Source organism: Dermacentor silvarum, chromosome 1 (genome assembly GCF_013339745.2).
Source record: "Dermacentor silvarum isolate Dsil-2018 chromosome 1, BIME_Dsil_1.4, whole genome shotgun sequence".
Lineage (NCBI taxonomy): Eukaryota > Metazoa > Arthropoda > Arachnida > Ixodida > Ixodidae > Dermacentor > Dermacentor silvarum.
The window spans coordinates 259,107,852-259,119,386 of NC_051154.1; the positions used below are offsets into that span (position 1 = coordinate 259,107,852).

At 47.9% G+C, this 11,535-nt stretch overlaps 1 protein-coding gene across 1 annotated transcript in view; it reads right to left on the minus strand.

Moving 5' to 3' along the window:
* LOC119437090 (nose resistant to fluoxetine protein 6-like) overlaps positions 1-2,578 on the minus strand; it is a 95,290-nt gene extending 92,712 nt beyond the window's left edge. Inside the window, exons 1-2 of the mRNA XM_037704167.2 lie at positions 2,522-2,578; positions 1,771-2,313 (exon numbers count right to left, since the gene is read on the minus strand). Of these exons, the coding sequence (XP_037560095.1) occupies positions 1,771-2,077 (307 nt within the window). The 5' untranslated portion in view covers positions 2,078-2,313; positions 2,522-2,578. The remainder of the gene's footprint in view (positions 1-1,770; positions 2,314-2,521) is intronic.
* Between the last annotated feature and the right edge of the window lie 8,957 nt (positions 2,579-11,535).

Consider the following 11,535-nt stretch of genomic DNA (forward strand, 5'->3'; position numbering starts at 1 on the left):
CGCTCCACGTTCGCTCTCATCTTTCGCTGTGCTCTAAAACGCTCATTTACCGTGCCTTGGGCACATTCAAGAATTGCAGGTGGTCAAAATAAATCTGGAGATCTCTACTATGACGCTCATAAGCAACAGTGCAGTTTCAGGACGCTAAACCCTGCAATTTCAATAGTTACATGCAATAAAGGTCGAATTCATAAAGCCATTCGCAATCTAGAAACCTTTGTGCAATCGGTCGCAGCGTCAGCTATTGTGTAATCGGCTTTCCATACCTGTCTATTGCGAACAAGGAACAGTTCATATGTGCGAACGACAGTACAACCCTTCTACTGCTGCCGGATTAACGAAGGTTCTTGCTCGAAAGAAACATTAGTGATGGGGCGGCACCTTGAATATTACGTAGATGGCTATCAATATTGGCCGATATCCGTTCCTACAACCCGTTCTTAGGTCAACCCAGTCCTTGATGATTAGCTTTTGGTAGCAAAGCAAAAGTTTCGCTCATTTAAAGTCAAATTTACCCTGATACATTAAAGCAAGATAGTACACCGCAACGACCGCAACGAAAAAGACGGGACAAGTGTGTTCCTGTCTTCTTCATTAACGGTAGAGCGAAGCTGGCGCGGGTGTGTAACATTTTTGGCTCGTGAGTGGTGCTTTGGCATTGAGCGCAACCATGGTTTCATTCTTCATGCCAACTATCCTGGCGCCCTTTGGTATGAGGCTCTCCTATAACACAGTTGCATATAAAATATCAAGTGAATGTTTGCCAGAAGCGTGACATGTACTGGAAGCGTGAGATGCGGAGTGCAGCGGCATCACTCGCCATCTGCAGCATGGGTAATGCAACCGCTGCGTCACTACGTGCACTTGTGTCCACATTCGCGATGAATCACAGTCGGTTTTGTCACTTTCGGTGCGTATTCATAGGCTAACTACCGTATTCTGAAATGCACCTCAATTGAAGCCCATGCTTGGCTTGATCTAAATGACATCTGTCGTGAACGCGCCGAAGGCGACGCAATGAGTGTCCTCGGCCCGTTCACGTCAGGCGTCATTGAAATCAAATGAAGCATGGGATTCAAGACAAGATGCATTTCTGAATAGGGGGGTAAGCCATCGAAAGGATGCCAGTCACTTCAGTGAAGCATCGGGCTGGGCAATTAGTCCCGCATAAGCTAAAGCATCTGCGAATGATCGACCGATAATACGCGCAATCAGTACGCGCACAGCCACAGGCGCCCGCAATTAACGTTGCCGGTAGCGGTAGTGGTCGTTCATATGTTTCATTGGGTATTCAGATTAAAACCAAATTATGGGGTTTTGCGTACCAAAACCACGATCTTATTATGAGGCACTCCGTAGTGGGGCACTCCGGAAACTTGTACCACCTGGGGTTCTTTAACGTGCGTCTAAATCTAATTACTCGGGTGTTTTCGCATTTCGCCCCCATCGAAATGCGGCCGCCGTGGCCGGGATTCGATCCCGCGACAGATATTCCGATTCATCGTATACATATTCTGCTTTGTGAATCCTGGGCCGCGATATTGCAGTAGTGCCTTCCACTCGATTCTATGACACTCTTATCGTCCACCCTTCACGACCTGCTGACATCATTGATGACATGGGTGGAACGTCGCTCTGATCACTGACAATCGAAGCCCAAAAGCGCTAAAAGGAGTAGAATCGGAAGAGGCATCGCTACAAAATCGCGGCCTGTGCAAGCAAGTTTGTATGTGTTAGGTTAAGTGTTAGGTTTGCCGCATGCAGACTCACGTCGCAGCGCCCACGGTTCCAGATTGCGGACTCCTCGCATCATCTTGAGAAGACCTAGGCTGCATTCAGTCGACACGTCCGCTTGCAGGAGCTTGCGCATGAGCGTAGGCGGCACCCGGTCCATGGCGTTGCCGATCCACTCCTTTAGCATCTGCACGTAGCTCGCCTCGGACCGCCCCGTCTCCGGGGAACTCGCATTGGCTTCGTCGCCTCCGAGGCAAGGCGTCGTCGCACATGCGCACAGAAATACCGCCACTACAAAGAGCGATGTGGCTGGTGACGAATGCACACTCGTCAGCGAAACCATCACAGTGGCTTCTCTACAAGCCGACGACAGGAATCTCCGAAAAAGTCGATATTAACGAAGAACCAAAGCCAGTGTATTTTGACATGGGCCACGTGGTGGCGTCGTTACGTACTTCCAGTGTCCTACTATGTTTTGCTGTAAATTCTGTTCCAGATTGGCTGCTGACTTCGTGACAGGCCTAAGGGAACAAAGAGTCCCGTAGCATCTCCGGCGAACGGTGGCAGCGGTTGCGCGGGCTCACGCACGCGGAGTCCGTGAATCTGTCATCCGCGCACTTATGAATCCGGTCATTGTGACGTCCGCGTGCGCTAAGCCGTCGCGTGGAACGATGCCTCCTCCCCCTGCGCTCCGCCGGGAACATGGGAGCATGCGCAGGCGGGCTGATTGCGTTCTCACTCACTACAATTCCTGGTGTACATTCTGACGAGACGCGTGGCTGCTGACGCGCGCCTGGCTGCTTGCGCACGCCTGGCTTTCTAGCTTTTCCGTCGCTTCCTGATGCAACCTGTTCGCTCTACGCTGCATTCTTCTTTACTACCTTCCTGATGACCACCCCTGTCTGCCTCTTTTTTTTTTTTTTTACCTCTCTCTTTCGTGTAGGTGGGATACCCCAAGATTATACTATACGCCGCTTCTAAGTATAGGCTCACATAAACGAGCACGCACAGGTTTCAGAGCGACAACTCGAAGTATACGAGAAGAAAGTCGAGGCTCACCGTTGCTATACTATATTACCCTCTCTCGCCAGGATATTCGTGCTTTTAGTGAGGCCGGTTATGGAAATTCTCCGAGGGAAGTTTACTCCGTGGTGCAATAGCTAAGTCGAACGAGTCCACAGGATCGGCGTGGTCATAGAACGTGTCACTTTAACGCGGGCTATTAAAAGAAGCTGTAACAAATCCGAACAACGTCTTTCTCTATGTTAATCGCCGGTGCGCATACGAAAATTTGTGGCGAAATCCTCCTTTGAGAAGAGCAGCTCTGAAGTCGACAGACCCAACCTGCGACTAATTTATGATGGCAAGCACGATTATCAGCACGAGTGCTGATAATCGTAATAGGTGAAACTTATGCAAGGGTTATTTCTCTCTTCGCTTATTTCTCTCTTCGACATTTTGTTGAAACCACTGAACAACGAGTTTCAATCTCTGTCGATAAGCGCTAAAGCGAATTATTTCTCTTCTACGATTTTTTTTCTCCTCTGTCTTTCTCGTATTTAAAATAATTTTCTTATTTCGTCTATACTAGTAAACATTAAGTAACCCTATTGGCATAATGATGTTGCAGCATTCTTCGTACTTACCTTATACAGACCAAAACACTCCTGCGTTTTTCATGGAATCATCGTCAATTAGCTAATTTTATAGATATAGATTTTGTCACCCTGTCCTTGTGATAAAATTGGTGCATTGTCTTTGAGAACACCGAACTAAATTGCCTACACCACTCTCCGTTGCTTTATATTTCGAACGTTGAGTAGAAAGCAAGTGAAATGGAACATTCCCCCTCCAGCTGCCGACTCGGGCGCCTCGTAACCAGATTGACGTAAAGAAAAAACTGATGCTTCCAGATTACAATATGCCTTATTTATTTATTTTTTCGCTTCGGTCAGTGCTGATGAACGCATAAGTCGCAATGGGAGTAAATTAAGAGTTTTCAATATAGGGGTCGGTCCACAATTTCAAAATAATGCAAGAATTTACAGAAAGACATCAGCAGAGTTTTGGATGGTGGGTTATCCGATTGGTACGCTAACTCTAAAGCTCCCTGGGTGCCCTGCTGAGCGGCGAGCAAGTAGCTCTTCATAAGTGTCATTTAGGAGCATCAATGACTTGGAAAAGGCAAATTGTCTGCTTATTTAACAGATGCGATGAATTGAAACTGGCGGTGACCACTGCAGCGCCATATATGTTATTCTATCTCACATCGTCTCCTTCCCCTTACATTAACCACAAATGTCCCCACGTCGCGCAATGCTTAACTAAGTATAACATACAGCCGAACTATATGTATACGCTAAATAAAGTGGGTTATTCGGCTTCTGGAACACGGCCCGGAAATAAAGAGGCTGATCGGCTGGCTTCAACTCGTGCTTGCCCTGAAATTTTGTGCAAGCTTGATGACGCACGTCTGCTGATTCGTCGCCACCTACTCAAGCAGCATCCAGACCAGCGCGTCGCAAATGAAACATTCCCGCAGTCCATCGCGGTCGAGGCTTACCTCGTCGCGCTAGAGCGCAACTCCTGAAGCTAAGGGTTGGCTGTGTTAATGTGCACGAACGTTTACACAGACAAGTGGCCAGTCCATCGTGTACGTCTTGCGGTTGCTGCGAATCACTTCAGCACCTGATAATGGAGTGTCCCGCTTTCAGTGCGCAGCGCATGTCACTAGTGAGGGACTATCATCTCCTTGGCCTGCGGTGTACCACATTAGATGAATTTTTGTACCCCAGTAGTTGTGCGTCTCGACGCGATCACGATAATCGCGCTCTGCTTACTTTTATAGAAGCAACGAACGTAGGGGCACACTTGTAACCCAGAAACAATTTCTTCTATTTTACATTCTTTAGTAGTGTGGCCTGCAGTGACGGGCCCTACGGTGTGTTCTGCTTTGTTCTTTGAGATTTGTCATCTCGCTCTTTCTTTCCTCCCCTCCTTCCTATCTTCCGTTTCTATGTTTCTGTCTACTTCTTCCAGAAGAGTATGCAGGCGTTGTGCCCCTTCCGGTGGCAGTTGCCAGCATTGCTTCTCGCTTTCCCTTTCCTGTGTAAATGTTTTCAAATCAAATAATAATAATAATAATAATAATAATAATAATAATAATAATAATAATAATAATAATAATACAGCCAGTAAAATGCTACATGTCACATTTTATATTTCTGGTGCAGGAATTTTTCTGAGGCCCTGCATGTATATCGCTCATTTTCCATCTACAGTGAAAAAAACTAATGTTTTTCTGACGCTGGAAGGCTATAGGACAAAGTAATCTGTTCCTTTTAAAATATTTGTGTTTTCTCTCTTTAGTAATTACCCACTTGCTATTCTTGCCAATTACCACATAAATGCGCTGATTCAATTGTTAAATAGCGAATTTATCTGTTGCTGCAACAATTAGAAGGCATCTAAATTTAATTTCTTGAAGTTCGGCCCTCATCACGATCTAGTCCTGAGAAGATCCATGCCCTAATCTGCGTTCACGGGACTTTTCAATGCGTTTGTATCGAGACTGCATATGCTGGGGACCACTGACATTCCTGCGAGTCCAACTTAAAACAATGACTCTCTCGGAGGCCGGTCTCTGAAATGGAAGGACGATCCCAGGGTACATCAGACATGGAAATCTGAGTATACCGTAATTTGCAAATGGAAGTGCGATGATATAAATCAGGTGAGAAATACCTCACGTCGCCTTACCAGTGCAATACGTTTGTTCTACCTTCTTGGAAGTCGCCGCTGTGCAAGCGTGCCTAGGAAACCGAAAACTCAGTGTGGTGTCGGTGTATATAAGTCCACACAGGAAGGTCTCCATGCAGGCGTTTATAAAGGACCTTTGCATTCGTTGCCCCTCTCCTAGCATAATCTGTGGCGATTTTAACGCACATCATTCGCTTTGGGGAGATAAGATTGTAGATTTCCGAGGCAAGGAACTTGTCCCAGCCGCAGATGCTGCTGACTTCTGAATCGCGAACGATGGCAAACCGACTTTTTTCACACCACCAGATTCATGGTGCCATAGACCTCGTGTTCTATTCTACAGACCTTTTCGTATCGTCGACAACAGCCCCAGACAGGATGGGCAGCGACCATTTTCCGATCTTCACCAACATCACCGGATTTCACACTACTGGTTGACAATTCTGTGCTGTGACAAGCTGGGACACATACAGAGAAGCGCTGGATGAATCCCCTGGTGAGCTGTTCGCAGATATGCTGTGGAGCAAGACAGTGGCTACCTCAATGTTGAAACTGCCAGATCATTTCCCTACTCCTGATTTGAAACTAAAGAACCTCTGCGCAGCGCCTAGGAGAGCAGAGCGGAAACTAATGAGAAAAACGGGAAATCCCTCTGCGAAAAGTGAATACAACAGGATTAAGGCTGTCATCCGTCATCACACAAAAAGCTTAAAACGAGTTCAGTGGGCTGCTTTCTGTTAGAGCTTATCGGCGTTTACTCCCATGACAAGGTTATGGGGAGCAATGAATAGCCTATCCGGAAAGATTCGCCCTCACAGGCCATTCGAAGCACTTGCATTAAATCAAGGAAAAGATTTATAAACCCTTGCAGAAGATTTTGCAGATGTATACACATCTGGCAGATCAGCAGGAGTGGCTAACCCACTGTTGTCTCAAGCATTCCATACCATGAATACGCCATTCACCTTTCGTGAGTTGGATTTGGCGCTTAGCAAATTAAGATGACGCTGTGCTGTGGGTCCCGATTCGATCAGCAATCAGATGGTGACGAATCTGCAATACGAACGAATACGAGCCCTTCTGGGCATATTTAATCACGTCTGGAGCACAGGAGAGATCCCAGAAGCGTGGAAGACAGCATGGGTGGTGCCAGTGCTCAAGTCCGGAAAAGATCCTGCGAACCTCGCCTCATATTGGCCCGTATCGCTAACATCATGCGTATCAAAGTTGATGGAAATACTAATATGTACGAGGTTAACGTGGTATCTTGAGCAAGGAAATAGACTACCATCGTGTATGACCGGATTTCGTTCAAGGTTGAGTGCCCGGGAGAGTATTTTGGATTTACTAAGTCACATCGAGTACCATCGCGTGGACGGCCTTTTCACACTCACCATCTTTATGGACATTGCCAAGGCATACGACTGTGTGCATCATACACGCATCATTGGACTCCGAGCCATGGGCTTCTCGGGAAATGCTCTTCGATTCGTCCATGAACTTCTCAGAGATCGATGTGTCCAGGTTAAGCTCGGAAGTATCAAGAGCGAAAAACGGCGCATTTCCTTCGGCGTCCCACAAGGAAGTGTGCTATCTCCCTCGCTTTTTAACGTTGCCATGGCCAGCCTTCCAGATGCACTGAAAGTAGGCAGGACGGCAGTTAAAATGTCCATCTACGCAGATGACATCTGCATTCGGATCTCGGGGTACCAAAACAAACGTTTGGCCCGGATAGCCCAGGGCGCAATCTCCATGATCGAACGCCACTCATCGACGCTTGGTCTATCTTTATGAGCGGAAAAATCTGCCTTCATGGTTTTCCCGGGAGTGAGACGCAAGACAATACGCCTGACGCTGAATATCAGAGGGCATCCAATTCTTCATGCAGCTAATGTTCGATTCCTGGGCGTCACCATCGACAGCAAGCTACTATGGCGACGCACGGTCGAAAGTGTTGTGGCTGTATCAGTGCAAAGAGTCAACGCACTTCGTCGCTTCGCAGGTGTACGTTGGGGAAACAATCCTACGTCCATGCTTAAACTGAACGCTGCACTGACAACAAGCCGTATTCTCTGTCAGCTCCCACTGATATCACCATCATCGAGTCAATTCGAGCGCTTGGAGGCAATGGGAGTTCCACAGGTGGCTTCAAACAAGAAAGTCACTAATGAAGCAGAGTCTCTCCCACTTCGCCTCTTGGCATCTCAGGCCTTGCTGACGCAGCTATTAAGGCTGGGCGAGTCCCGCGCAGGCACGGCGCTTCTCCGGCGGCTAAGAGCAAGAACTCGCTCACATTTCCATAAGGCGCTGAACACCTTCCGATTGGAAGGTGTTCAGCGCCGAAACGGAGTCGCCTTGACCCACCATGGTCTTTTTTGGACATTACCTGCAGCCTCGGTGTACCCTACCTACCGGCGAAACGCGCCATTTCAACTGCCGAAGTAAAGTTTCTTGTGCTGGACCACTTGAGCACAGCATTTCAAAGCCACCTACAAGTGTACACGGACGGTTCGGTGTGCGTACAAACAAACAGCTGTGCAGTGGCATTCTGTATACCCTCCCTTGATGTGTCATGGTCCGGCCGCCTGGATCGCGTAGTTTCCTCAACAACAGTAGAAAGCGCCGCAATCACTTTGGCTTTGTGGAAACTACGGTCATTTTGTGCACGAGATGTCGTGGTGCTGACGGGCTCCAAGTCAGTGTTACGAGATTACATCGTGGCCTACCTCTACAGAAATTTACAAGGCAATCTCTGGCAATGATTAACGACCTAACGAGCAAAGGATTTACCTTAAGCTTTCAGTGGATACCATCATACGTAGGAATTGATGGAAACAAGAAAGCGGACGCCCTTGCACCCCTATAGCGTTGACATGTGTCCCAAAAGTGAAAGCTCCAAAAACTTTTCAGAACCCTAAGGATGCAATCCGCTTTTTCTTTAGGGCGATCCACAAGAATCCACACGCAGCCTGTGTGACTCATGGATTTATTCGCGAAGAAGCGACGCTGTTGTACCGCATCAGGACCGACTCCGCGTATACCGCAGCTTGGTTATTCAAGACTGGGCTTTGCGCTTCCCCACTCTGTGCCTTCTGTGGTGACATTGGCGACATCGAACATTTCATTTGGCTATACCCGCAGTTTGACACAGAAAGAAAAGCGATGGTCGACAACCTGCAAAAAATGGTCTTACGCACAGGACCTTTGAAGACGTCGTTTTCCCCGGAGGGCCCAAGGCAATCAGGAAGAGAGCGCAATGACTGCTGATAGCCTTCCTGCGAGACACGGGGTTTATCGACACCTGGTGACGCACCCCTGATCTCAACTTAAAGGAGGATCTGGCGGAACAATTGCTGGCTGTGAATGCCAGGCTGACCCCGCCTGCTTCAATATCATCCCCACCACCTAGAGGAAGGTCGACGGTTCTGCAGATGATCATCCTGCAGAAAACGATAACCACAAGCCTTCAGTATAGTATATCAAGAAATTTTGTAGTTTTGTAGTCAATAAAAAGTCTAGTTTAGCAAGAAATGGTATATGCATTCCTGCGTGACATCATGACAAATCTTTTCTTTGTCTACAGAAACTGATTAGCCCAGTCCTTCATGCTCTCTATGTAATAAATACGTCATATTTGGGGACAAAACTGTAATGTCACATTGAATTACATGACGCGTACCTATATTCTTCCTTCACATGCAGTACATTGTTTTTTAGTTGTGCATGCGACCAGTGAGAAAAAACTCTCTATAGCCTTCCTATAGCCTCCCTATAGCCTTTATATAGAGGCTCTCAATAAGCTCTAGCCTCCATAGTGTTGCCTTTTCTGTACTAAACAGAGTATATACCGGGGGGTTCACGTAACTTGAACCAAAGAATAAAAAAAGAGAAATAAAAGTAGTAAAGCGCATTTGGGTGAAACCAAAGACATTTTGTTCGCCGCGATATGACGCTTCTCAAAGTGTTGTTTTTATATTTTACGTAAATAAGCAATTAACTAAGATGAATTAGACAAAAAATCTATATTTACTTTAGGGCCCACTGCGTTTCATTACGTTGTAGAGGGAGTCCAATTGTAGACCGATCCAGGTTGTGAGTGGCAATGTACCTGCTGCTTGGCGCTTTTTTCCGGCCATTAAAGAAAGCCCGTGAAAAAAACAACAACAAAGAAATAAAAATTACAGCAGAACTCATCTCACGATGACGGACGGTGGTTATGCGATGAAATTATTTCTGAAGTCACGTTTATTTGAAATCTGTAGTGGTCAGTCTGAGGCTTATGTTGCTTAGGCTCTATGCGACATACTTCGGCATCGTCCCACTTTGCTATGGCACTTGCTTGCCAGGGTCGTCCTTGAGCATGGCGGCATGACGACGACTGCATGACGCCGACGCAGTGACGACGCAACGACGAAGGAATGGTATCGATGGAACGACGAAGGCGGTATGACGACCACGGCCTCACGACACTGAGATGATTCTTACATGATGACAATGGTATAACGACGCCAGCGTGACGACCGCGGCGGCATCACGCCGACGGTATGACAACGAATACATGACTACGATTGTTTGACGACAATGGCGTTACGACGACGGCGTGAAGAGAGTCCGACGGCGAAGCTGTAGTGACAACGAAAGTTTGACAACTGTATGACGACAATGGCGCCCATGAACCCATACCTTGTGGCCTAAGTTAGTAGACAACTTGGGTCACTGGGTTGGCGTAAGAGGCTGATAGATAGATAGATAGATAGATAGATAGATAGGCTGGAAATGCCTGAAGTAGGCAAATGTAGCGAATCACATGAAAAAAAAATGTCACAGTTTCGCCCTAAGGGCGAAGCAATGAATCCGATAGCAACACAGCAATGTCATACGAAGTAAGGTGAGCGGCTTTGGTAGCAATATGAATTGTAGTAAACATGAGCTGATTAAGTAAGCAGGTGTGCTGCGGCGTAAGTAGACCGACATGAAGAGAGACTCGATGACCACGAGAAGGCGCGTGTGAAATGGTGGTGTTGATGAGAAGCGCTTCCCGTGGGCAGCGCGCGTGCGAAGGGACACACCTGTAGCGCTGCACTGCCGATCCGGGCAGCATTACATGTGTAGCGTGCGTTGGAAAATGTGGCCCGACTATCACTAACTGAATGAACAAGCGTGGTGTTAGCGCGCACAAACAAACATGAACAGATCACACTGAATGACTGCAGACAACGACTGTCAAAACGCTGGCAGCAAGCCCATACGCTGCAGCGGGCGAAGGTACGTGCGGTCTATCGCTTCAACAGAAACTGAGCGGCGAATGCACAGTGCATAAAGGTCAGAGCCGTGTGGAGATAAGAGACGGTGCGGCGAGCGACGAGCGTGGTTGTTGGCAGAGTAGAAATGCGCCCCCCCCCCCCGCTCCCTACGGCGCTGGCGTCCCGCTTCCTTGCTTGCGCGTGGGCGAGATAAGAGACGGTGCGGTCGAGCGACGAGCGCGATTGTTGGCAGAGTAGAAATGCGCCCCCCCCCACTCCCTCCGGCGCTGGCTTCCCGCTTCGTTGCTTGCGCGTGGGAGATTGAGTGCGTTCGCTCTCCGTGATAGCGCGCGTCCCCGCACGCTTCCGCTCGGGCATACGACGCGCGGCGAAGATTTTATCTATAGGGAACCTCACGGCGACGGCGACGACGACGGTGACGGCGACGGCGATGCCGACGGCAGAAATCCGGTTGAAGTGTCCATATAATTGCTATCGTAATAAGAAAAATTGTGCAGATCCCACGGACTGTGGGAATCGACTTTATGCGAAGCATTTTGCAGGCAGCTGACTATGCGGCATTGTTTGGGGTTCCGCAAAGCGTTGCCTGGTTGACCAACGGGTTTGCGTAAATCCAGTATTTGTCAAGACATATTTTTGGGCTAATTGGTTCATATGCGTAGTAAAACAGCACCAGAGAACGCAAGGGACCAGACGGACAAGAACGACATGTACACAGGTCACACGAACAACTGAAGGTTTAGTCACCGGATGCGCAGAAGTACTGGCTGAACATGAA